Consider the following 23518-nt stretch of genomic DNA (forward strand, 5'->3'; position numbering starts at 1 on the left):
AAATATACCCTGGAGAATAAGAGGCCCTGCGATGGACCGGCGACCTGTCCAGGGTGTCCTGCCTTCTGCCCGAAGACTGCTGGGATAGGCTCCAGCACCCCCCCGTGACCCTGATGGAGAAGTGGCTTAGAAAATGGATGGATGGATGGATGGATGGATGGATAATAAGGGGCTGATGGGACCAAGCAACTATCTCAAAGTGCAAATTCCATGACCATGATTAAGGGGAACTGCCTCTGTGGGTAGGTCAGTGGAAAGTGATAGTGTATAAATATGACCTTTCCTCTTCAAATGCAGTATGATTGCCGTAAATCACATTAACAGGATAAGAAACACTTAAACAGGGGAAGCCTTTAACTGCGTCAAGGCCGCTCCTTGTTGCCATAGAAGGTGCAGTATTTACAGAGAGGAAGGAGTTATGAATGGCGAGGTTGACAGGTTATCAGGGACAGCAGGACAGTGGAGACACGCCTGGCTGGAATCAGAGGTCTGCGTGAGTGCAGCCTAATGAAATAACATCCTCAATGTTCCTCATCCGAGCCGAGCCCATGGGCTGCAGGATTAACATTCTTTCCTCCGAGCTCTGTGGGGTGTTAGAAGGTTTTTTGTGCAGAATGCAATGTTGTTATCTCAGGTCTGTTTTTACACAGCTGGAAAAGTCCTACTGGAAGACAATGGCGATTATCCAACAGCAATCTAAAAGATGGTGAAGGTTCACACTGTTGACACCTTGACACGGTAAAGGAATGGCCCAGAGTTTTCTAACCTAATCTCTGTCTGCTGCACCCGTAATGCACAGTCAGTTACCAATTTAGCTGTAATTAAAAAAGAAAACATGCTCGCTCCAAACTTACTTACAATAGAAGTCAATAGGCAGTTTCTTAATTCCATCCATAATGCATTCATGTATTTCCTGTGGTGGACTGAGTAAATGTAATTAGTTTCTGTACTTAAGTTGTTGTTTCGTGTATCTGTACTTAATATTTCCATTTTGTGCGACTTTTTACTTTCACTCCGCAACATTTTGAGAAATCTGTCGTTTCTTTTGGTTTCTGTTTTGCATAAAACATAACATGTTAAAGAGGAAGAAGCGTGAAGCAACAACACCAATCAGGACACAGTGGTTTTGACTTGTTGGTCATACCGACCCAGTGCAGCACGCGGTTCAACGTCAGCGCAGCAGCGTAAAACTTTGGGAGAGTCTGTTCAACATAAATGATGAACTAACCTAACTTTGTGTAAATAGAGCTCAATATAGAAATATGTCCACATATGCAGTCGAGACTGACGCGGCTTTTTTCTGAATTTCTACAAACACCATTTCATTTTATAGTAAATGAGTTTGGGCTGGTTTATGTTTATGAACAGACGCCTACAGATCAACATAGTAAAGGAGCTCATCTGTGATCCTGAGTTTAAAGCCAGTTTTTATTCAACTTAAACTTGGAACTAAGTTGTAAATAAATCTGAAACTGAAACTTTGCTTGTGTGTAAAAAGTGATTTCAGAGCCACTCGGTTCTCCCTGATGGAAACTGTTTACCTTCAGTGTTTTGTGCTTCTGATCATTTTAATAGACGTCAGCGTCACTAATTAATGACGTTCTATTAAAAGACTGGTTTACCAAGAGAGACGCTGGAGGACTTTCACCTGAAATGAGTTCATGAAGCCAGTCTGGTTATAAAAATGATAACAGGACATCAGAGCCAGAATTACTCTTTTAGTACTTTTACTTTATACTTAAGTACATTTGAAGGGAAATACTTTAGTACTTTTACTCAAGTGGAGGTCTAAAGGGAGGAACTTCTACTTTTACTGGAGGAATATTTTACCTTGGGGGTCTCGACTTTAACTCAGGTACATGATTTGTGTACTTCGTCCACCTCTGTGTATTTCACATGTCATATATGTATTAAGTTAATTAGTGCTGGGATTACACCGTATTTAACAGTCATTTTCCCAGTAAAAAGCTGTATTGATCTTTTTATTGTGAGATCTTATACAGTAAGATACTTTCTGTAACAAAAGCAAGTTAAATTTAAACATGCATGGTGGATATTCTGCGCACATACAGTGCAATCCATTGTTAATTTATGCATATTTTACACTGTAAATAAATTACAGGCTATTGAGTTGCATTACATGCAACATTATACATTGCATACAGTTGTCATGTAAAAATACAGGAGATTACTGGTAGAGATCCATAGAAACAAAAGCAATACAAATGCGAGGGATATTCAAATGTCCTTCATAGCTGATAACTTTACACAGACTGAGTGCAGTTTGAGCACTTTTGGACGTTTCCCCAAGTTAAAATAAGTTTGCATGTCCTCTGCAGAGGACACACCTTTGCACACTAACTGCTTATTTGCTGAAATGAACATGCTGAAAAAAAAAAAATCTAAATCTAAATCTAAATGAGGACTATGCAAAAGTTATGGCACACCTTATACTGTATATTTCATTTTTTCCCATATCTTAAACTTAGCAAATAAATAGAAATAGTGCACTAACATTAGCAGAATAATGCCTTATTTAGGTCAGTTCCCTGTAGAAGATGCTGTACCAAAACCTGTAATTTGACTGGGGGTGGTCAAATGTTTGCACATGACTATGGAAAACGAGTGGAAAACTAGTGGAGCGACTGAATGTGTTGCTTGCAACTTTGTTATTGAATAGTTTCTTTTTTTTAACTCATGGAAATTATGACATATTTGTGTAATTGTCCAACTGTATTTATGTGATATAGTCATATATTTCAAATGGTTACTGATCCACCACATGTTACAGATGCAGCGGATAGAGATGGGGTTAAAAAATGACCGAGCGCTCCTTTACAGATACGGATACAAGTATCTGCCCCCCCCACAAACACTTTCACTCCACTTTAATGAACCTTAGCCTTTAAGAAGACAAAGCAGCTCAGTTCATTTCAGTTCAGTTCACTGATGTCACCAGGGAGACTCAACAAGACTTTGGGGAAGACTTTACAAAGAGGGAAAATAAAACACTCTTCCAAATGAGCCAGTTGTCTGATCAGGCCATGTGCTGGACATTCCTGGGTGCTCACGCAACCTTGACCACCTGCGGTCATGACCACAAAGGGCATTGGTGTCGTGGATGCTCATACATGCGCTGAGTCTGCAGATTTAATCCGGCAGATGCAGAAGCTTAATGGAAGTTTCTGTTGATTTCTTTGATGCCCGCACGCTTCTGTAATCTTTCTCATCAGAACATGACCTTACCTCCATATCTGCTTTGCCCCCTTTGCCTTTTGCTTTTCCTTTCTTGTCTTTTTTCTTCTCTTTTCGTTCCTTGGAAGAATTTTTCTCTTTCTTCCCCTTGGATTTCTTTTTCTCCTTTTCCTGTTGTTTAGCAGCCAGCTCAGCAGCAACCTGCATCACAAGTAGCACACATATAATCTTAAACTGGAATTACAGCCAAAATACTGCTTTTTTCTAATACTAATAAACCTTGTACATTGGCTAACCTCCTTACTGAGCCAACCTCCTTACACTAAGCTTTAAAATTAACTATTTTTAATGGAAACATTTCACTTGAGGTGGATGTTTTATGCTTAAGACAGCCAGTGAGAGAACTTGTTTTATTTATTAATTAGACTTCCAGTTAACATTATTAATTCATGATATATAGTACTAGGAACTTCTTTGGTATAAAGTAATTAGTTTTCTACTGATAGACCGAAAATTCATAATCCTAGGAGACTGGCTAGGCCATGCAAACATCATCTTGTTCAGAAACTTGAATTATTTTAGTCATACAGTCTGAGAGGTACTAAACAGTTACTGGGGTTCCCTCAAGAGTACATCTCAGTCATTTAAGTCAGGGTATATAACAGAACCATAATCCACTGAAATGATCGGTTCTAGGCTGGACTGACTCCACACACCCCGCCTCGCCTCCAGGCTTTTATTCTACTCCTCTGTTTTAAAGCATTCGGTTATGAAAAGGAACAAATACCAACTTTTCACCTGGAGAACCTGATTTAAGCTTCACAATCGGACCTTAAAACCACTGCTGGTGCTTTGAGGGAACGTTTACACTGTTTGTATCTTGATGAACCAAAAATGTACCGGTACAGAACCTTCATTCCTAACAGCGTATGCTTGGAGTTGTTATATTGCTGAAATGTCTATTTGATCCCTTTTCTTAGCCAATGAGATGAAATTCTCCCCTTAATATGTCCTGGTACAGCCCCCCTTTCACATTCTGTTTGTTAGTGTGTAATGCCCCAGTATCGTTTGCAATGGAACAGGCCCATATCTTGATGCTCCCGCCACCATACTTCACTGTAGGTGTGGTGTTTTTAAGATCATATGTGCACATTTTCTTTCTCTAAACATAATGAGCTGCCTTATTGACAAAGATATCATTTTTTGTGACAGGGATACATTGTTCTAAAGAGTTCTGATTTGTTTAAATGTGTCTACTGATAAAAGAAATTGGACAAAAAAAACAAGAAAATTAGCAAACTGAACAACGACACTGCTGGTGTTCTTAGCTGGTGTTTGGGATCACTTGAATCATTAGAAGCATAAAGTGCAACCAACTTGTACGACTGAACTTTGAGGGTGAAAAGTGAAAAGTGCATAATTTGATTAGAAATGTACGTTATTTTTTGACTCTAAAGTAATTTAAGTCAAGGGTAGTCTCTGACTTTTGCACAGTAATGTAGCCATGATGTGTAAGCTGTGTTAGATAGCTTCATTATCCATGTCCTGTGTGTAAGTGTGTGTGTTGACCTGCTCCGGTGTCTTCTGCGCAAATATAGAAGCTGATCCTCCATCCTCAGCACTTGGGAAATCAGGGAATTTTCCGGTAGCATCTCTGCAGTGTAAAAAATAGGCACATTTTAATGTGTTTGGACACGAACTACCTATATTAGAGTAGTGTGTTCCATAAAAAAGGGGGTCTGCTTTTGTGACAAAGACAACAAATGCTTTTATTTTGTTCATGCTTTCTGCCAAACTCACAAAAGTCAACAAAGGAAACAGCCCAGCTCAATATCCACACGAGAACCTCCAGCTGACAATGTTAATTACTTTTACCCATTTGTAAAGAAAGGCCTCGTTTGATTGGCCTCCCATTACGAGGAAAAAAGTAAATAAATCACAGGCCTGGTGTGGGGTAATGCAATTAGGCCAGAGATTTTTCAGAATGAAAAAAGACAGACTTCACTTCTAGATGCAGGTCAATAAAACAGCAGGAACAAAGACAAATGGCTCATATGAGAACTGCGAATGTCACGAATGAGGAGGTTATATTAGCCAGATCCAGCGCGCACTCAGGGGACCTCAGGCAGGTTTAGAGTAACAGGATAAAAACGTCAGCTCTCCGCTCTCACTTCTGCCTCGCTTAATCAGAAGCAGACTGGCTGCACCTCACGTACTGAGAGGCGGCTTCACTACTGCAGGACGCATAGAGGAACTAAGCTTCGCTGGAAGTATCCTGTAATAGCTCGACTGGTGGATTCCTTTTTCTCTTTTGTTTTTGTCATGTTCCACTCGTCTTGCATCAGACTTAGGAAGTAGATCCTCCCATGCACTGCATGAAGAAGCGGTATTTTTTTAATGATGAATTTTTTTATTTGTTGCCGTTAATCAAGCAGCTCTTTATCACAACATGACAGAACTGAAGGAAATCAAGAAAAAAATCCCCTTCCCGCGTCCCCATCCCTCCCCATCACCTGTGCCTACTTTATTACTATTTACTAAATAAGATTTAATAAAAAGGATGAGATTTTAAAAAATAAAATTAAATAAGAGAGAAAAAAAAAGTGTTAGCCTGGAAGATGTACGTCATAACATGTGCTCCAGTCTGTCACATCACAACAAACCTGTTGCCATGTCTAAAGAGTAGATGTTTTAACTTGTTGAATCTGTGGTCAACTAACTTTTGCCCAACTATGTCATGCAGGTGAAATAGCCAATGTCGTACACTCCGATTATTTTTACATTTATGGCAATTTGGCAGACACTCTTATGCAGAGCGACTTACAATTTGAGCAAAGGTGGTGTTAGGAGTCTTGCCCAAGGATTATTGGTATAGTGGGGTGCTTGCTCAGGTGGGGATTGAACCCCAGTCTACAAGGCAGAGGTGGTACCCACTACACTATACCAACCACCCGACTATGGGGCAAAGCTGCCTCTGTGCAATGATTTTTTTCTTTTTAGCTGATAAACCAGCGAGCCACATCTTCCTGATAAATTTTAATTGGAGTCATCATTTAGCAATAATACGGCTGGATTTTCCTTGTCCAACCAGGGCAGATAAGATGGTAGCAACCTCTATCCATCATCCATCAAGTTAACATCCATACATTCCCACACCATATGCAGAAAAGCTCCCGTTGGTTGTTGTGGACCATAGAGATTTAATGCACTTACATTTGATTTACATTTGCAGTCCAAAATTGAGCTTGAAAGCCTGGCTGATCACAATTACCTACACTTTAAAGAGAAACTTCTGCATGATGTTTAAGATGTAAACACAGTCCTTCAGACGGTTTGACATTAACCCATCCGTAGGAGGATGGGTTCCCCTTCTGAGTCTTGGTTCCTCTCAAAGTTTCTTCCTCTTTAGGGAGTTTTTCCTTGCCACCGTCGTCGCTCATGGGGGCTCGGACCCAGATTTTCTTTTCTTTTCTTTCCCTTCTGTAATACTGATTGTTCTGTAAAGCTGCTTTGTGACAACATCTGTTGTAAAAAGTGCTGTATAAATAAACTTCGCTTGCTTTCTTGCTACATTAAATGCTGTGAAAAAAGATTTCTTCACAGTGGTAATGATAGGAAGCGCACATCTGAAGTGTTTAATGCCTCTAAAGGTGATTACATGAAAGTTAAATATGCTGCATTCACAAATCCATTATCTTCTGCTGAAATTACACAGCAGCCATGGTCATCAGGCTCGCTGTGAGTAATTTCACCAAATGCTGTTTATTCCTAAGGAACAAAAAGCAGAATTAAACAACAGAGTGGTTATTTTTGGTGTTTTGCTGGACAGCTGTGTCCGTCAGACTGAAGGCTCCTCCGTCTCTGTGAGCTACGAGTGTTTGCTGTTCACATGATCCGTTGCTTCACGGCTGTTTAGAATGACTTATTTTAACCATTTTATATATGATTTAGTTCTAATTTATTAAAACTGTTTAATTAACGAACATTGCTTGATTAAAATCACAGATCTCATCGGTAATTACTCAGATTACAGCACCTTCCCAGGTAAAACTGATCCAAGTAGAATAGGGCTTTGGAAAACTATTATCATCATCACTGTACCATTACTACTCACTCACCTAAGCTGCTTATCATCCTGGTGGAATAGGCTGGAGCCTATCCCAGCACTTGTGCCATTTTTAGTACTAGGTATATAAACATATCAAAATTTGTTGTTGTGTCTCTACAATGCATCGTTTCGATCAAACCACTCTGAATGACTACATCCTACCAATTTAATGAAAAATAAAAAGAAACGCTGATTTTGGAATCTTGTAAAACACACCAAAGCAGAGGAGTCTGAAGCTCAAGTTACTTAGAGATCCATTAACAAAACAGATTTCGTGCACCTGATGACTCAGTTATAGTGATACATGTATCAAAACAATTACATTAACATTATTCAAGTAAAACAGAAAATATATATACGCTATAAACATTCAGCAAATTTTTAAATCCAAAACATCAGGTGACTTGCTGATTATTTGACTTAAAATTTCATACAAATAGAAAATACATTTACTTGAACATGTATACTTGCCTATTGTTTAGAGTTCATTGTGTGATGCTTTGTTTTAATTGGTTTATTAGTATCTTTATTGGAGCATGTAGCTCATGATTCTTGTATTTTGTAGCAATGAAACAAAGTAAACGTATTAAACTTTTTAACATACATCACTGATAGATGGGTGAAGTTATTACTGATGGCATTCACAGTGTAAAAGTTTTGAATTATGACATCGTCATATTGTTGCACACTAAACATCAACTTTAGATAAAAAAGGTAAAAAACCTCATATTTGGGAGCAGTCAGTAATGATAAAGCTAAGAAAAGAGTCTAATTAGTCTGTAAGTCTTTAAAAAAGTAAGTGCAAGTGAGAAATCACAAGACCAGAGGAACTAGCGTGCGCAAGTGTTGTGGCCAATCTGCCAAATGATTTGAGGGAACTGTCACGTATGAGGACCAAATATGGTCAAGCAAGTCACATGTGATCTCAGAATTAGAGGCATTTGAGATGCAACTCAGCAAAACCAGAGGTTAAGTGTCTCTGTAATAACACCACAGCAAAATGCTAGCATAGGTTTCAATGTTTCAACAGACTGTGACGCTTGCTTCACTGGAAAAAAAATAACGTGTTAAACTATTTGCCACCAAAAAACATGGAAAATGTGCAAGGGCCAAAAAAATTATAGGTATTTGGGCCCAACTGTCAAGTATTAACAGGATGCAGAGAGGGGTGGGACCCTCATGGGTCCATCTCAGTGCCTTCAGTCAGGGAACATAACTGAACCATAATCCACTGAAATGATATGTTCTGAGCTGGACTGACTCCATACACCCTGCCTCGCCTCGCCTCCAGGCTTTTATTCTACTGCTCTGTTTTAAAACATTCGGTTACGAAAAGGGACAAATACCAACTTTTCATCTGGAGAAACTGATTTAAGCTCCACAATCAGACCTTAGAACCAAGGCTGGAGCTTTGAGGGAACATTATTTCTAACAGTGTATAGTTGTGATTTCCCCTGCTAAACAAGACGTATTACAGGTTAAGTGCTATTTCAGTACGGCAGTGTGGTGAACAATTCAATACTTCAACTTTGAACACTTTTGGCCCCTTGTTTAAATAGACTAACACTATGCTGAAGTAATATTCTTCCTATAGAGGAACCAAATTGTGCATGCTGACTTGGACAGGCAGAGATATGCCTATTAGCACATCTAAAAGAGAGGTGAAAGGTTTTATCAAGTGACCTTACGTTTCCTGAAACCAGCTGTAACGGCCGGGAGCCAGGAGGCAGACGCATGTGCTGAGGTAAGCGACGTTTATTAAGGGAAAATCCAGGGTCATAGTCAAGCCGGTCCAGGGTCAAACATCCAACACGGAGAGCAGGAGGGACAGACATGACGAAATGAACACGGAACTAAACACCAAACACCAAGAGAATACAATACAGCCAACAATCCAGACAGTTCAAACAAAGACCAGTAACCAGACAGGGGGGAAAACACAAGGCTTAAATACACAAGGGTAAACGAGGGACAGGTGGAAACACAGGTGGAGACAATCAGGGGCGGAGAAACCAAAACAAGGGGCCGGACTAGGAAACCAAAACAAACACACATGGCTGAAAAAGGTTGGTGTAGTGTAGTGGTTAACACCTTTGCCTTCTATGCTGTGGACTGGGGTTCAATCCCCAACCAGGGCAAACACCCAACACTATACCAATAAGGGTCCTTGGGCAAGACTCCTAACACCACCTTGGCCTACCTGTGTAAAAAAATGATCAAATTGTAAGTTGCTCTGGATAAGAGCGTCAGCCAAATGCCATAAATGTAAAAAGTAAACAAAAAGCACATGGACAGGACTGGGAGGGGCCAGTCGTGACACCAGCATGATCCATTTAACGGTTTTAAACATAGCATGAGGAATGCCGGACTGTATTTCCTCATCTGACAAAGCTCCACTTCAGAACGTCTTTAATGGGATTTTAATTTATTTACTTATTTGATTGGTTTAACATTTGAAACGCTTTATATTGATCATGATTTTTTTTTTTATTTCAGAGATGTTAAAAGCACACTTAGGCCAAAATATGACCATCTGTTGTAAACATGCTTACTCGCTTCCAAGGCAGGATGCTGGAAGGAACGTTTAAAAACTACAACTGCTTTAAGGTGCACTAAGGTTCCAATCTCTCGTTGTTAGTAGAAAGCTAAGTGTAGTAACTGTCTTCAAATCATCATTACAATAAAAAGAGTGGATTACACAAATGACATTCATACCTCAGTACATTAACAAGCTGAAAGCTAAACGTAGTGGTGCAAGAACGATGAGGAAGCTGGAAAATGAGAGAACTTTTCAAACTGCTTTCATACTTTCAATGCTGTTAATATATTTATGGCATTTGGCTGACACTCTTATCCAGAGCAACTTACAATTTTTGATCATTTTTACACAAGTAGGCAAAGGTGGTGTTAGGAGTCTTGCCCAAGGACTCTTATTGGTATAGTGTAGGGTGCTTACCCAGGTGGGGGATTGAACACCAGTCTACAGCATAGAAGGCAGAGGTGTTAACCACTACACTAACCAACCAATATAATTAATGAAAGTTATATGTCATAGAAATGTGTGTGTCTGTCTGTCTGTCTGCCCTGCGATGGACTGGTGACCTGGCCAGGGTGTACAGGCCTTCCGCCCAATGACAGCTGGGATAGGATCCAGCAACACCACCGAGACCCAGAAGGATAAGCGGTTTAGATGAGGTGTGTGTGAGTGTGTGTGTGTGTATTTCATAGAACACTGAGTTATAAAAGCCAGCTTCTAGCAAACACATGCAAACTTTTCAGCACTGGTAAATCTTCAGTGATCAATGATGGTTGCATAGGAGACACAGAGCTTGTAAAGCTTTCATGTAGTAGCTTTGCGTGACATGACTTTTAGAGGCATTAACCACTTCAGACGTGAATAATTCTGACTCAGAAAGTTCCTCTAAAACAGAGCATTTCATCAAACCACTCTGAGTGACTACATCTCAACAATTACGCAGAATTATGCAGCACTTATAAGAAAAATCCTTGTGAGTCTTTCCTGTAACCTTAAATGGCCAGGGCCCGCCAGCAGGCCGAAAGTTTTACTACCCACTTTTATACCCTAAGAATAGCTGAGCCAGTTTGCACTGTAATCTGTATAGTTACTGAATAATAGGCCTTAGTATGCAAAAAGCCTGGGGGTTTAAGGGGTTAAACACTTAACATCCCATACTTATTACATAATAAGGGTTCTGATTCACTAACTCCATGGACTATAATGCAAACTGGCTGAGTTATTCTTAGGTTATAGAAGTGTGTAGTAAAACAGTTGAACTATTTCTAAGTTAGCTATGCCTGCTGTGACCTCGATCATCAAGGTCGAGGCTTGACAGGATTCATCGGCATGGTCATAGGCTACGACCTGTGATCATCAAGGACCCCCAACCCAGCCACACACTGTTTCACCTTCTCCCATCCGGGAGGAGATACAGAAGCGTTCGGACCAGAACCATCACCCTGCTGAACTCCACACCACTCCACTAATACTCATACTCGTGTGTCGCACACAATATTTATTTATTTATTTATTATCCCTTGCATTTCCATGCAACAGACTGTTCATTGTATATAGAATATAACACATAACTGCTTCCTCTGAGAGTACATAACATACCTTATCTATCTATCTATCTATCTATCTATCTATCTATCTATCTATCTATCTATCTATCTATCTATCTATCTATCCATCCATCCATCCATCCATCCATCCATCACCACTTCCTTAGAGCTTACAAAGTAAACAAAACATATTACAGTATAGATATTTGTATACCTCATAGTTTGCTTTGTGGTTTAAAGGTGCTGGTTGTTCTTATTTGTTTGGCCCACTTCATTGCGCCCATTCATTTCCATGGCTTACACCAGCCTACCGGTACTGTCCATCGCCTATATGAAGGCCACAGCCTGCATAATTCCTTTGCTTTTTGGTTTAAAGGTGCTGGTTGTTCTTATAAGTTTGGCCCACTTCATTGCGCCCATTCATTTCCATGGCTTACACCAGCCTACCGGTACTGTCCATCGCCTATATGAAGGCCACAGCCTGCATAATTCCTTTGCTTTTTGGTTTAAAGGTGCTGGTTGTTCTTATAAGTTCAGCTCACTTCATTGCGCCCATTCATTTCCAAGGCTTACATGAGTCTACAGGTCCTATCCATAGCCTATATGAAGGCCACAGCCTGCATAATTCCTTGCTTCAAAAGAGCGCATAAGTATCATACACGCTTTACATTGTTTCCCCTCCAAGCCCTCAGGTTCCTACAGTCATGTTTGAGTGATTCACCATCTGTCTGGCCCGCTGTCAGACTGCACCGTGACTGTTTCACCTCGTCTACCTTAATCAGCGCACCAAACCTACGCCAACACGCCTCACCCTGCAGGTCTTGACCTTGTGTCACGTACATGGTTTATACAAGCACTCGGAGCCCGGTAAGGTCATTGCACAGAGAGGCTGCTGAAGGGCCTATGGTCACTCACCTTCCCTGTGGGGTCCAACTGAGATGACTTATGACCCTAGTCTCCACACTAATGGGCAGCAACATCCAGTGGCCAGTTGTAAATCAGCCTGGAATGCGCTAATCAGCCTGGCCCCACTCTGAACCGAGCACAAGCTGACCAAGCAAGAGTGTTAGCTTAGCATAAACAAGAAAGGCTAATTGAGACCACCGTAGCTACCGTTAACATTCCAGCCTCCGAGCAAAAGGGGCAGAGACAAAAACGGGGGAGGAATGCATCTCACAATTAGAGCGAGATAATGCAGATGGAGAGATGGAGCGCAAAGCTCTTGTGAATGACGAGCACTGGAGCATGGGAGCAAATTAGCGGATTAGCCCAAGCACACAAGTGCTAAGAGGAAGCCTGCACGACAGCAGCTTACCAGACATGAACAGCCCCGAAGCTACTGAAAGAAAGCATGCAGAGGTACGAGTTCTTCATTCTGCTGTGCCGCATCTTTCTGTGAATGAATTCAGCAAAAAAAAATCTGTAGCACTAATTTTACAAAAAAGATCTCGATAATAATCTATAACACTTTCACCTCCGTATTATTTTCCTGTACGACTGGTTTATAGTAGTATACAGCGTTCACAGGTCAAAGAACACCCCTCGTTTGTTTGATATCCACTCAGAACGGACGTTAAATACAACCTATTCATTTTTCAGCATCAGGAAAACAGCAGAAAACATGTTTAACAGACATCATACAGCAACCTATCACTAAATGTGATCTTTGCCTTCATTCCAGCTTCCACTCTTTTCTGATGTTCAAAGAAATCTGCAGGGATATTTTCCCGCACCTCCAAAGTTCAGTATGAGACGTTGGTCACATTTTTTGCTTTTCATGATCCAAGTAATGGATAATCATCGTCTGTGATTTCAGTGATCGGCAATTCAATTTTCCAATTTTCACTGAATGAAATATCATGCACTGTAGAAAATGCACCTTTGGAGGTTTGGAAAAACGCTGAAAATTCTCTGAAGAACTGAAAGCAAGTCTCCAAAGAATGGACTAATAAAGGAAACAGGGTCAGACACACTAAATACACAAAAAATATATATATTGTCACGATTGGCCCCTCCCAGTCCTGTCCACATGCTTTTTGTTTACTTTTTCATCCATGTGCGTTTGTTTTGGTTTCATAGTCCGGCCCCTTGTTTTGGTTACTCCACCCCTGATTGTCTCCACCTGTGTTTCCACCTGTCGCTCGTTTACCCTTGTGTATTTAAGCCCTGTGTTTCCCCCCTGTCTGGTTACTGATCTTTGTTTAAACTGTTTGGATGTACTGTTTGATGTTGGATGTTTGATCGTGTTGATTGTTTGTTTGATTCTGGTTTGTCTGTCATGTCTGCCCCCCGTTCTATCCGTGTTGGCTTAATGAACCTGGACTGTCTAGACTAAGACCCTGGATTTGCCCTGAATAAAAGTCATGTATCTCCGCATATGCGTCCGCCTCCTCGATCCCTGGCATTGCAATTATATTTAGTTTTTAAGGCTTCGGTGTAATTTTCTGTGTAGCCTCTTAAACTCAATGAGACCACCGGTGGTTCCAAACCGCACTCCGTCATGTTCTTCATAACGTTCATATTTCATAAGCTCCATTCAGAAGCTGGGCGTCGTGTGAGGCTGTAGCTCTTCTCTCCAGTCTAATAGACGGTGATGTCATTTTAAACCCTTATAATAAAAGAAGCTGAACTTTGTTTTTCTACTGAAAGTCGATTTTTGGCTTTCAGCAGTAAATTGTAAGCATGTAGTGATATGTGGAGATCATAAAACACACGTTCTGTTCAATTGAGGGGAGCTTTTAAAAATAAATATATAAATAAAATAAAAAATCTGCGTTTATTTCATGCAGTTACTGAATAATTTGCCTTACGATTTGGTCACGAAAATTCACCAAAATATACCCTGGAGAATAAGAGGTTAATGTAAGTTTTCAGCTTTTTCCTAATCATAAAAAACGAATAACTGGAAATTAAACAAATAAAAAATAAAAAAGGAGGCCTTTGACTTTGACACTACATGTTAGACCCCTAGTTACATCTCAGTTTTGCTTTACCGGCATTCGAGGAACCACTGGCGTAGCTGCTCCTGCATTGTTTCCTTTATGTCTGGTCCATCCACTAAACGAACTGACTCTTTGATGGTGACCAGTGCCTGCTGGTACTCTGTCTCATGGTCCTCCTGCACCTGCCTCCTACTGCTCTCCACCTGCTGGGCTCGCTGCTGGGCAGGGCTGAGATTTGGGAGCTGAGGTGCTATCTGTGAACAGCAGTAAGTTGATACAGAGTAAGATCCTTATCTGATTCTTGCTAAGTGTACATCTGGAAAGGACGAAACACGTGACAGCTTCACCGTCATTGACTCACTCAGAAACTGAAAAACAATCATAAAAACAGAAAGAGAACTGAGCCAATAAACCAGGAGAGGAAACGTGCAGGGCATCCTGATACCAACCATTCCCAAAAAGATCATTTCCTCTAGACGCTCCTTGCTGGTCCTCTTCCTCTGTCTGTAACCCCTCCACACCTACAGTATATGACAAACAAAAAACAGATGTACACGGATCAGTCCCTGAGAAGGAGTCCGGGGCTTTGGGCATGATGACATCACATTCCTTTCTCGCACAAAGCTAGCTTTCCAAATAAACATTTGTCATACAGGAATACCAAACAAATCTTGAATTGCCATGGATGATGTAGTGGTGGCTCAGTGGTTAAGGTGCTGCAGCACCACTGTCTGCTGTGGGCCTTCAAATGAAGACATATAAACCACATAATGCCAGAATAAGAGAAAGTATGAGACTTGTGATGGGCTATTTGCCAAGGAGCCCTTTAGAAACTATTTAAAATATACAGCCAGGTCTAGAAATGTTTGGATAAGTTCACTGTCGTTTCAGATTTCTTGGAGCTAAAATTAAATAATGAATATGAGCTCAGTGTGCAGACTTTTAGTGTTAATTCAGAGGTTATTTACATATAAAATCAGATGAGCCATGTCATATGAACATGAACTGTTTTTATACATAGCTCCCTCCTTTTTAAGGTCAGAAGTCATTTGACAGTCGGCTGCTCAGCGGTTCTATGTCCAGGTGTGCATTATGCCCTCATTATTTCACTTGCACGTAAGCAGATAAAAGGTCTAGACTTGATTTCAAGTGTGTGACCAGATTAAAGTTTGCCAAAAAAAAGCCTGTATAATTCTGTATCAATATCTTATAGACTACTCACTATCCAATCATCTATGAAGCATGGTGGCGGTAGTATTATGGCATGGGCATGTATGGGGGCCCATGGAGCTGGTTCCATTGTATTTATTGATGATATGAATGCTGCCAAAAGCAGCAGGATGGGTTCTCAAGTGTATAGGGCTACATTATCTCCTCAGCCAATGCTTCAGAACCCATTGGACGGCACTTCACAATGCAGACTGGCAATGATTTAAAGCATACTGCAAAAGCAATCCAAGGCGTTTTTAAGGCAATGTAGTGGAATATTCTGAAATGGCCAAGTCTATCAGCTGACCTCAATCCAATCAAGCATGGATTTGATTTACTAAAGGCAAAGCTGAAGGTAAAACACCTCAAGAACAACCAGGAACTGATGACCGCTGTAATGAAGGCCTGGTAGAGCTTCACCAAGGAAAAAGACAACATCTGGTGATGTCTGTGGTTTGAATTTCTACACCATTCACCCAGTTTAGATGTAGATACCCGCAAATTACATTATTCAATTTAAACTCCAATATGCTAAAATGAAGTCCAAGTATTTGTGGAAGGTGGGACAATTCAATGCATGTACAAATGCCTGAATTGTCCCACCTTCAGTTTTGAGGGAAGGTGATATTTAAATTTCACTACACCTCAACACCTTAACAGCTCAATTGTGTCAAACAGCCTTATGTTGAACATCCAAATGCAGAAGAACGTTGATTCTTTGTATTAAGGAACAACTTGAGGTTTTTACAGCGTGAATCATTAGTATCTGATTTCAGTTCAGATACCAATGATTCACACTGTAAAAACCTCAAGTTGTTCCTCAAGTCTGCACACCGGGGGGTTTAGACCTCTGCATTTAACCCATCCGTGCAGTGAAACACCAACATGCACACTAGTGAACACACACTAGGGGGCAGTGAGCACACTTGCCCGGAGCGGTGGGCAGCCCTATCCGTGGTTGGGGGTTAGGCGTCTTGCTCAAGGGTACTTCAGTTATGGACTGTCAGCCAAGGGGATCGAACCAGTGACCTTCCGGTCACAGAGCCGGTTCCCCACGACTGCCCCTCTATCGCCACATCACCTGCATTCACTTCTTAGCTGAAAGGAATGTACAACGTCTGTGACTGGCCGTTTTCTTTGAAACTGGAGAATTCAGTTTTGTATGCGTACAAAACAGTGAGAATGAGAGCCGTTCCAGGTTGACCTCAGTATGAAGGCATGTCATCTTAAGGCTCAGCTTTTAGCTTTTTGCTCATAGGCAGTGGGAAGGAGTTTCATTTATCCTGAGGATTTTCCTGCCTCTACGTGAGAGCAACAATGAAGCCAGTGCAATTAAGGTTGGTGGGATAAAAGAGATTATGTCTCCAGGATTTCAGACCCCAGAAGTAAGACTGAGAGTTAGAGAATGAGAAGGGCAAACACTGAGGAGATTAGACCTTCTCAGTATAATACCGTGGCCTACCGTTTGACCCCAGTAAATCACTTAACACACACCGAGGGAAAAACATACAAAATGCCAGTTTATATGGAAGCCTGTTTCTGCGATGGAGATGAAATTAAGCCACTTGGTAAGCCAAAACACCAATACTAATTACTATTATGATCTCAAAATGATGATCACACTTCATCTCGTCTACCTCGTAATTATGAAATACTAGTAAGTCGTAGCAAGATTTTCTCATGCTTATGAGATAGTATCCCATATCAGTACGATCTTTCTCATTTTTACAAGATATTTACTTATAATTAAATACTAACTGCTTATTAGAAGACACAAATTCATAATTATAAGATAAGATAATAAGTCAAAATTATGAGAAATGTTCTATTTTTCACCATATATTTTGTTATGATTGAGACACATTTGTTATCCTGAGATATTTAGCCATAGCAATGTGAAAACTTTGTATTAAGTGACCCTTATTAGCCCCACAACAGGGAAATTTCATCCATCCACATAGTGAAACACCACATACACACTAGTGAGCATACGCACACACTAGGGGGCAGTGAGCACACTTGCCCGGAGCAGTGGGCAGCCCTATCCACAGCAGTTAGGAGTTAGGCGTCTTGCTCAAGGGCACCTCAGTAATGTACTGTCAGCTATGGGGTTCGAACCAGCGACTTTCCGGTCACAGGGCCGGCTCCCTAAACTCCAGCCCACGACTGCCCCCTGTTATACGACCTAATAACTATGAGAGACTTTTTCAATTTCTCACAACTCATTGATCTTTGAAGGTTTTTAAACTTTTTGAAAGTTGAATCTCTGTTTTTCATGCAAAATTAGTGGTTGACAGTAACATACAGTGAGATTTGGTTACCAGTTTTGAAATATGTGGTCTTAGTGCATGAATGCGTGAAGATTTGTCTGTTTCTAAATGGCTGAGAATTAGTGGATAATGCGAAGTACACAGTGGCTAAGAGGAAGTGCATGAGGAGCTCTCGGTATGATCAACTACATGGCTTAATCCATAGTTTTTAAGCGTCAGAAACAGGATTAAATGTATCAGCCACTCATATTAAATATGCAATAACCGTCAGGACAAGTGAAAAGAAAGCCGTGTTGTTGTGGCAAAGCCCTGTTCCGTACAGTACGCACACTCGCAGGGTCTCTTTCTCACGCGATTGCAAAAAACACTTAGATCTCTTCAGTCATATCTCAGATCTCTTTAAGACTGCATCAGTGTCTGGGTTCAGCAGGCATTCAGTACACACGCATTGAGGAGGACGTCAAGCTACCCCAGCTCAGATTACATGATTAGAAGAGGAGAAAAGAAGGCCTAAAATCCAGGAACACTTTCTCTCTTGCATCTCTCATCACCGAGGCGCTAATCCACTCCCTGCTAACAAAAGGGCCATAAGCACATTATCCGCACAGATGAGCTGGGCATGTATCTTTTATATATGAGTGGGATCGCATGACATGCATAATCCCTGGTGGGTAGATTTAGCATTGCAGAGCCAGTCAAGGGTGATGACAGTACAGATGGACGTCATGTGAGTTCACGCTCAGGTTGGGATATGGTTGTGCTCTCCCCTGTGACTGAAAGCGGGCTTGATGTTTGTCCAGCTATGCTTAAATCACACTTGCATGAATATTATGATTTCTGCACATGGACCATAATAAAATTCACATCGTTTCCACAGTTGGAGGCCGTTTGGCTCTGTCCAGCTATATTGAATATACACCGATCAGGCATAACACTCTGACCACCTCCTCGTTTCTACGCTCACTGTCCACTTTATCAGCTCCACTTACTGTATAGCTGCACTCTGTAGTTCTACAGTTACAGACTGTAGTCCATCTGTTTCTCTGATACTCTGTTACCCTGTTCTTCAGTGGTCAGGACCCTCATGGACCCTCGCAGAGTAGGTGGATGATCATTCTCAGGGTGGATGATCATTCTCAGCACTGCAGTAATACTGGCATGGTAGTGGTGTGTGTGTTGTGCTGGTACGAGTGGATCAGACAAAGCAGTGCTGCTGGAGTTTTTAAACACTGTGTCCACTCACTGTCCACTCTGTTAGACACTCCTTCCTTGTCGGTCCACCTTGTAGATGTAAAGTCAGAGACGACAGCTCATCTGCTGCTGCACAGTTTGTGTTGGTCACCCTCTAGTCCTTCATCAGTGGTCACAGGACGCTGTTGGCTGGATGTTTTTGGTTAGTGGACTATTCTCAGTCCAGCAGCGACACTGAGGTGTTTAAACACTCCAGCAGCACTGCTGTGTCTGATCCACTCAGACCAGCACAACACACACTAACACACCACCACCACATCAGTGTTACTGCAGTGCTGAGAATGACCCAAATAGTACCTGCTCTGTGAGGGTCCATGGGGGTCCTGACCACTGAAGAACAGGGTAACAGAGTATCAGAGAAACAGATGGACTACAGTCTGTAACTGTAGAACTACAGAGTGCAGCTATACAGTAAGTGGAGCTGATAAAGTGGACAGTGAGCGTAGAAAAAAGGAGGCGGTCTTGATGTTATGCCTGACCGGTGTACCCTAAATGTACTCATTGTCCAGGTTGAAAGGCTGCAGAATATTTGGATGTCCACATGAATGCTGACATTACATTTTGTGGCAAATCGCTCAAAGTTTGGCATTTGAGTTATGCGACCCTGAGCGGAGCGGAGTGGAGCAATTGTGGTAAAAACAACAATAAATGACTTTTTATTACCTTTAAAATTACACAGATATATTTCATAGCTGTGATTTGGCCTAGCAATGCCCAGGTTATACATTTATAACCCAAAGTACATGTATATTCATCCACAAACATGCAATTGGTGTATCATAAATCATACTCCAGGAAAAGAATACGTGGAGAAATGTGGCCCTGGTGATATTGTTTTACATTAAAGAAGCCTCTGGTGGTTTGTTGAGAATTTCAAGAATAACTTAATACAGTGTGGGGAGGTATAATGTGAGCTCTCAGCAGCTATTAACTGCAGTTTAGAATGTCCTTGGCTGTAAATTACAGCATAACAGCGGTGAGCTCCAGAGATTTACTCCTGATTGGATGCCCTGCTATCTAAACTGACCAACACTGGATGCTGGCTTTGTGAGAAACAGTTGATGATGGTGTTTTAACCTATTTTAAATATAGTGCGAGGTGGATATAGTGATGTCTTGGTAAGCTAAGAGGTGGAGCAGAAAACTTGTTTTCCTCTGCTTTGGGAAAGTGTAGATACCTTACATATTAGTTTAATAGCAGTTACTTTTATAAAAGTAACTGAACAGCACAACCCATTTCCAAAAACGTTGTGATGCTGTGCAAAATGTAAATAAAATCAGAAAGCAATCACGTGCAAATCACTTAAAGCCTACATTTTATTTAAATGTTGTTAATATCAAATGTGAACCTAAGAAATGTTATTCTTTTTTAAAAATGTATGCTCATTTTGAATTTGATGCCAGCAACACGTCTCAAAATAGTTGGGACGGTGGAAACATGGTAAAGTTGTGTTATGCTGAAAACAACACTCCTGGTGAAACATCTCACAGATAATTACGTTACCTGGCAACTGGTCAGTAACATGACTCAGAAGGTGAAGTTGTGGAGGGGTCCTCCACTCTGCGAAAGACTGCATGTGCAAACAGGTAAGAAAGCAAATAACGATGGGATTTCATCATTTACGGCATATAACATCATTAAAAAATGTTGAGAATTCAAAGAAATCTCTGCAAAGGGTGAAAACAAGTATTAACTGCCTGTGATCTTTGGGCCCTCAGACAGCACTGCACTAAAAACAGACCTGATTCTGTGGTGGAAATCACTGCATGGGCTCAGAAACTCTTCTGAAAACCACTGTCTGTGAACACAGCTCATCACTGCATCCACAAATGCTGTAAAACTCTAAAACACAAAGAAGAAACCAAATATAAGCAAACATCTAGAAATGCTGCCACCTTCTCTGGGCCCAAGCTCATTTACGATGGACTGAAAAAGTGAAAAAGGAAAAATGTAAATTTATTTTTGGAAATCATGGATGCGGCATCCTCCAGGTGACAGAGAAGAGGGACCACCCAGCTTGTTTTCAGCCCACAGTTGAAAATCCAGCATCCGTGATGGTATAGGGGTGCTTAGTGCGCATGGCACGGGTGATTTTCACATCTGTGAAGACGCCATTAATTCTGAACAATATATCAAAGTTTGAGAGCAACATATGCTGCCATCCAAACCACGTCTTTTCAGGAAAGGCCATGATTGTTTTATCAAGTAACTGCCAAACCACATTCTGCGCATATTACAGCAGCATGGCTCTGTAGTAAAGAGTCCGGGTGCTAAACTGACCTGCCAGTAGTCCAGACCTGTCACCACTGGAAAAAATTGGTGCATTACGATAAATGAGACCCTGAACTGTGAAGCAGCTGAAATCCTATATCAAGCATCCTGTTCTCCTCAGAAAACCTGCCCAGCTTGAAATGTCCTGCTGGCATCAAATTCAAAACGGGCATATATTTTTCCAATTTCTCAGTTTCAATGCTGGATACACTGTCTTTATACTATTTGGAATTAAATACAGAGTTTAAATGATCTGCACATCATTGCATTCTGTTTTTATTTACATTTTGCACAGCGTTCCAGCTTTATTGGAAATGGGGTAGAAAGTCTAAGGATATATATCCAGGAAAACTGGATACTCAACCTGCGGTTTCAGTTCTGTGTGGGTTAAACTGCATGAGTTGTTTGGCACCTTCTGTATGAGCGTGGCTGCCAGATGGGGGTCCGAAGCGATGGGACTGTAGTTCTCCCTCCGCCTCGTTCTCTGCTCCTCCTGCCAGATCTCCTTCATGAAGTGAGCTCTGAGACGGCCCTGCCGAGCACGCTCGCTCACCTGCAGCAGCTGCACTGCCCGCTCCACTGACATGGTCTGCACTGGAATCTACAAAGCCCAAGCACACAGCACCACGGACAAGTTACTGTAATAGTGCTGACAGCGATTTCGTTATCACTTCTGCGGGATGTGATTTACACTACTTACTTTAGTATAACATTCTGAGTACACTTAATACCAGCGATACATGTTGTGTGTGCTTGCTGGTTTTGCATGGGAGAAGATGAGGTGAAGGACAAATGACAAGAGGCAAGAGCTCCCTTAGATATATACAGTGATTATTGGCCCATTTGTCAAGAGATGTTCTCACAATATGAGCAGCTGTTGTTGTCAAACTCATGTTTTATGCTATATATTTTATCCTAATGTTCTCATTTACCTGTAGCCTCTTCAACTCCTCGAGACCACCGGTGCTTCCTAAATGCACTTCATCATATTCTTCATAACGTTCATATTTCATAAGCTCCATTCAGAAGCTGGGCGTCGTGTGAGGCTGTAGCTCTTCTCTCCAGTCTAATAGACGGTGACGTCATTTTAAACCCTTATAATAAAAGAAGCTGAACTCAGTTTGTTTTTCTACTGAAAGTCGACCCGTTTTTCCCCAAATCTGGGCTCTAAACTATAAACAGACGGCGTCTCTTCAGTGATCTGCTCTGGAAACATCACTTTTAGAAAACAACACAAAGAGCGACAGAGATTTTTGGCTTTCAGCTGTAAATTGTGAGCGTATAGTGATATGTGGAGATCATAAACACACATTCTGCTCATTTGAGGGGCTTTTACCAAATAAATAAATAAATAAAATTTTAATTTTATGCAGTTACTGAATAATTTGCTTTATGATTTGGTCCAGGAGAAAAAAAGGTTAATAAAACAGCTCAATCTTGTGGACGGTTCTCTGGTCCTCCTTCATCTTACTAGGCTGTAAGTTTTTCTGGGTGCCATGCAGAGTTTAAGACGCACCGGCTCCTGATCCAAGCGTTCCTTTTTAGCCAGGATATGAGCCAGCATCTTCTCTCGCTCTTTCAATGCTTTCATCCTCTCTCTGACAAAATACCGTGGGATGGGCACCTCCAGGTCCTCCTACAAAAAGCACAAAAGATTTCATGTGGATCAAAGCTCTGGACGAAACAGGCCCAGCCTGTGGAAATCTGCCGAGAATTACTGGTGTAGGTCGGGCGACCCCAATTAGCTTTTCACTGAATTCAAAGGCGTTTAAGAGGATTGGGTTTGCTAAGTAGCAGGTCGCTATGACATAGAGAAGTGAGTTTCCAGAGTCAGATTAAGTGCAAGTAAAAAGTTTGAACTGAAGATCCTGATAATCATTACGCTGAAGCCTAAGGCTGGAATTAAACAGGCCCCAAGCGTTTAAATCTGACTAAATCTCTTAAACGTGTAAATTCACTAGAAGTATTTGAAAATATTGACTTTACAGATTACAGACAGACAGACAGACAGACAGTCAGACAGACCGACAGGGAGATAGATGTATTTTATTTACACTAAACAGCTTGTTTGTTTACTAGCTACTAGCTACGGTTCATTTTCACAATCCAATTCTCTTCTTTTTCCATCATTTGCTTCTTTATCCTTTGTAAATTAGTTTAGTAAATCATTTTGGTCCCACTTTATATTG

General features: G+C 41.1%; 1 protein-coding gene across 1 annotated transcript in view; it reads right to left on the reverse strand.

The window, feature by feature from the left end:
* The window catches only part of iqca1 (IQ motif containing with AAA domain 1), a 98663-nt gene that overhangs the window by 69447 nt on the left and 5698 nt on the right, over positions 1 to 23518 (reverse strand). Inside the window, exons 3-8 of the mRNA XM_017714938.2 lie at positions 22846 to 22965; positions 21742 to 21930; positions 14778 to 14849; positions 14380 to 14582; positions 4765 to 4849; positions 3247 to 3396 (exon numbers count right to left, since the gene is read on the reverse strand). Coding sequence (XP_017570427.2) covers positions 3247 to 3396; positions 4765 to 4849; positions 14380 to 14582; positions 14778 to 14849; positions 21742 to 21930; positions 22846 to 22965 — 819 coding nt within the window. The remainder of the gene's footprint in view (positions 1 to 3246; positions 3397 to 4764; positions 4850 to 14379; positions 14583 to 14777; positions 14850 to 21741; positions 21931 to 22845; positions 22966 to 23518) is intronic.

Source organism: Pygocentrus nattereri, chromosome 30 (assembly GCF_015220715.1).
Source record: "Pygocentrus nattereri isolate fPygNat1 chromosome 30, fPygNat1.pri, whole genome shotgun sequence".
NCBI lineage: Eukaryota > Metazoa > Chordata > Actinopteri > Characiformes > Serrasalmidae > Pygocentrus > Pygocentrus nattereri.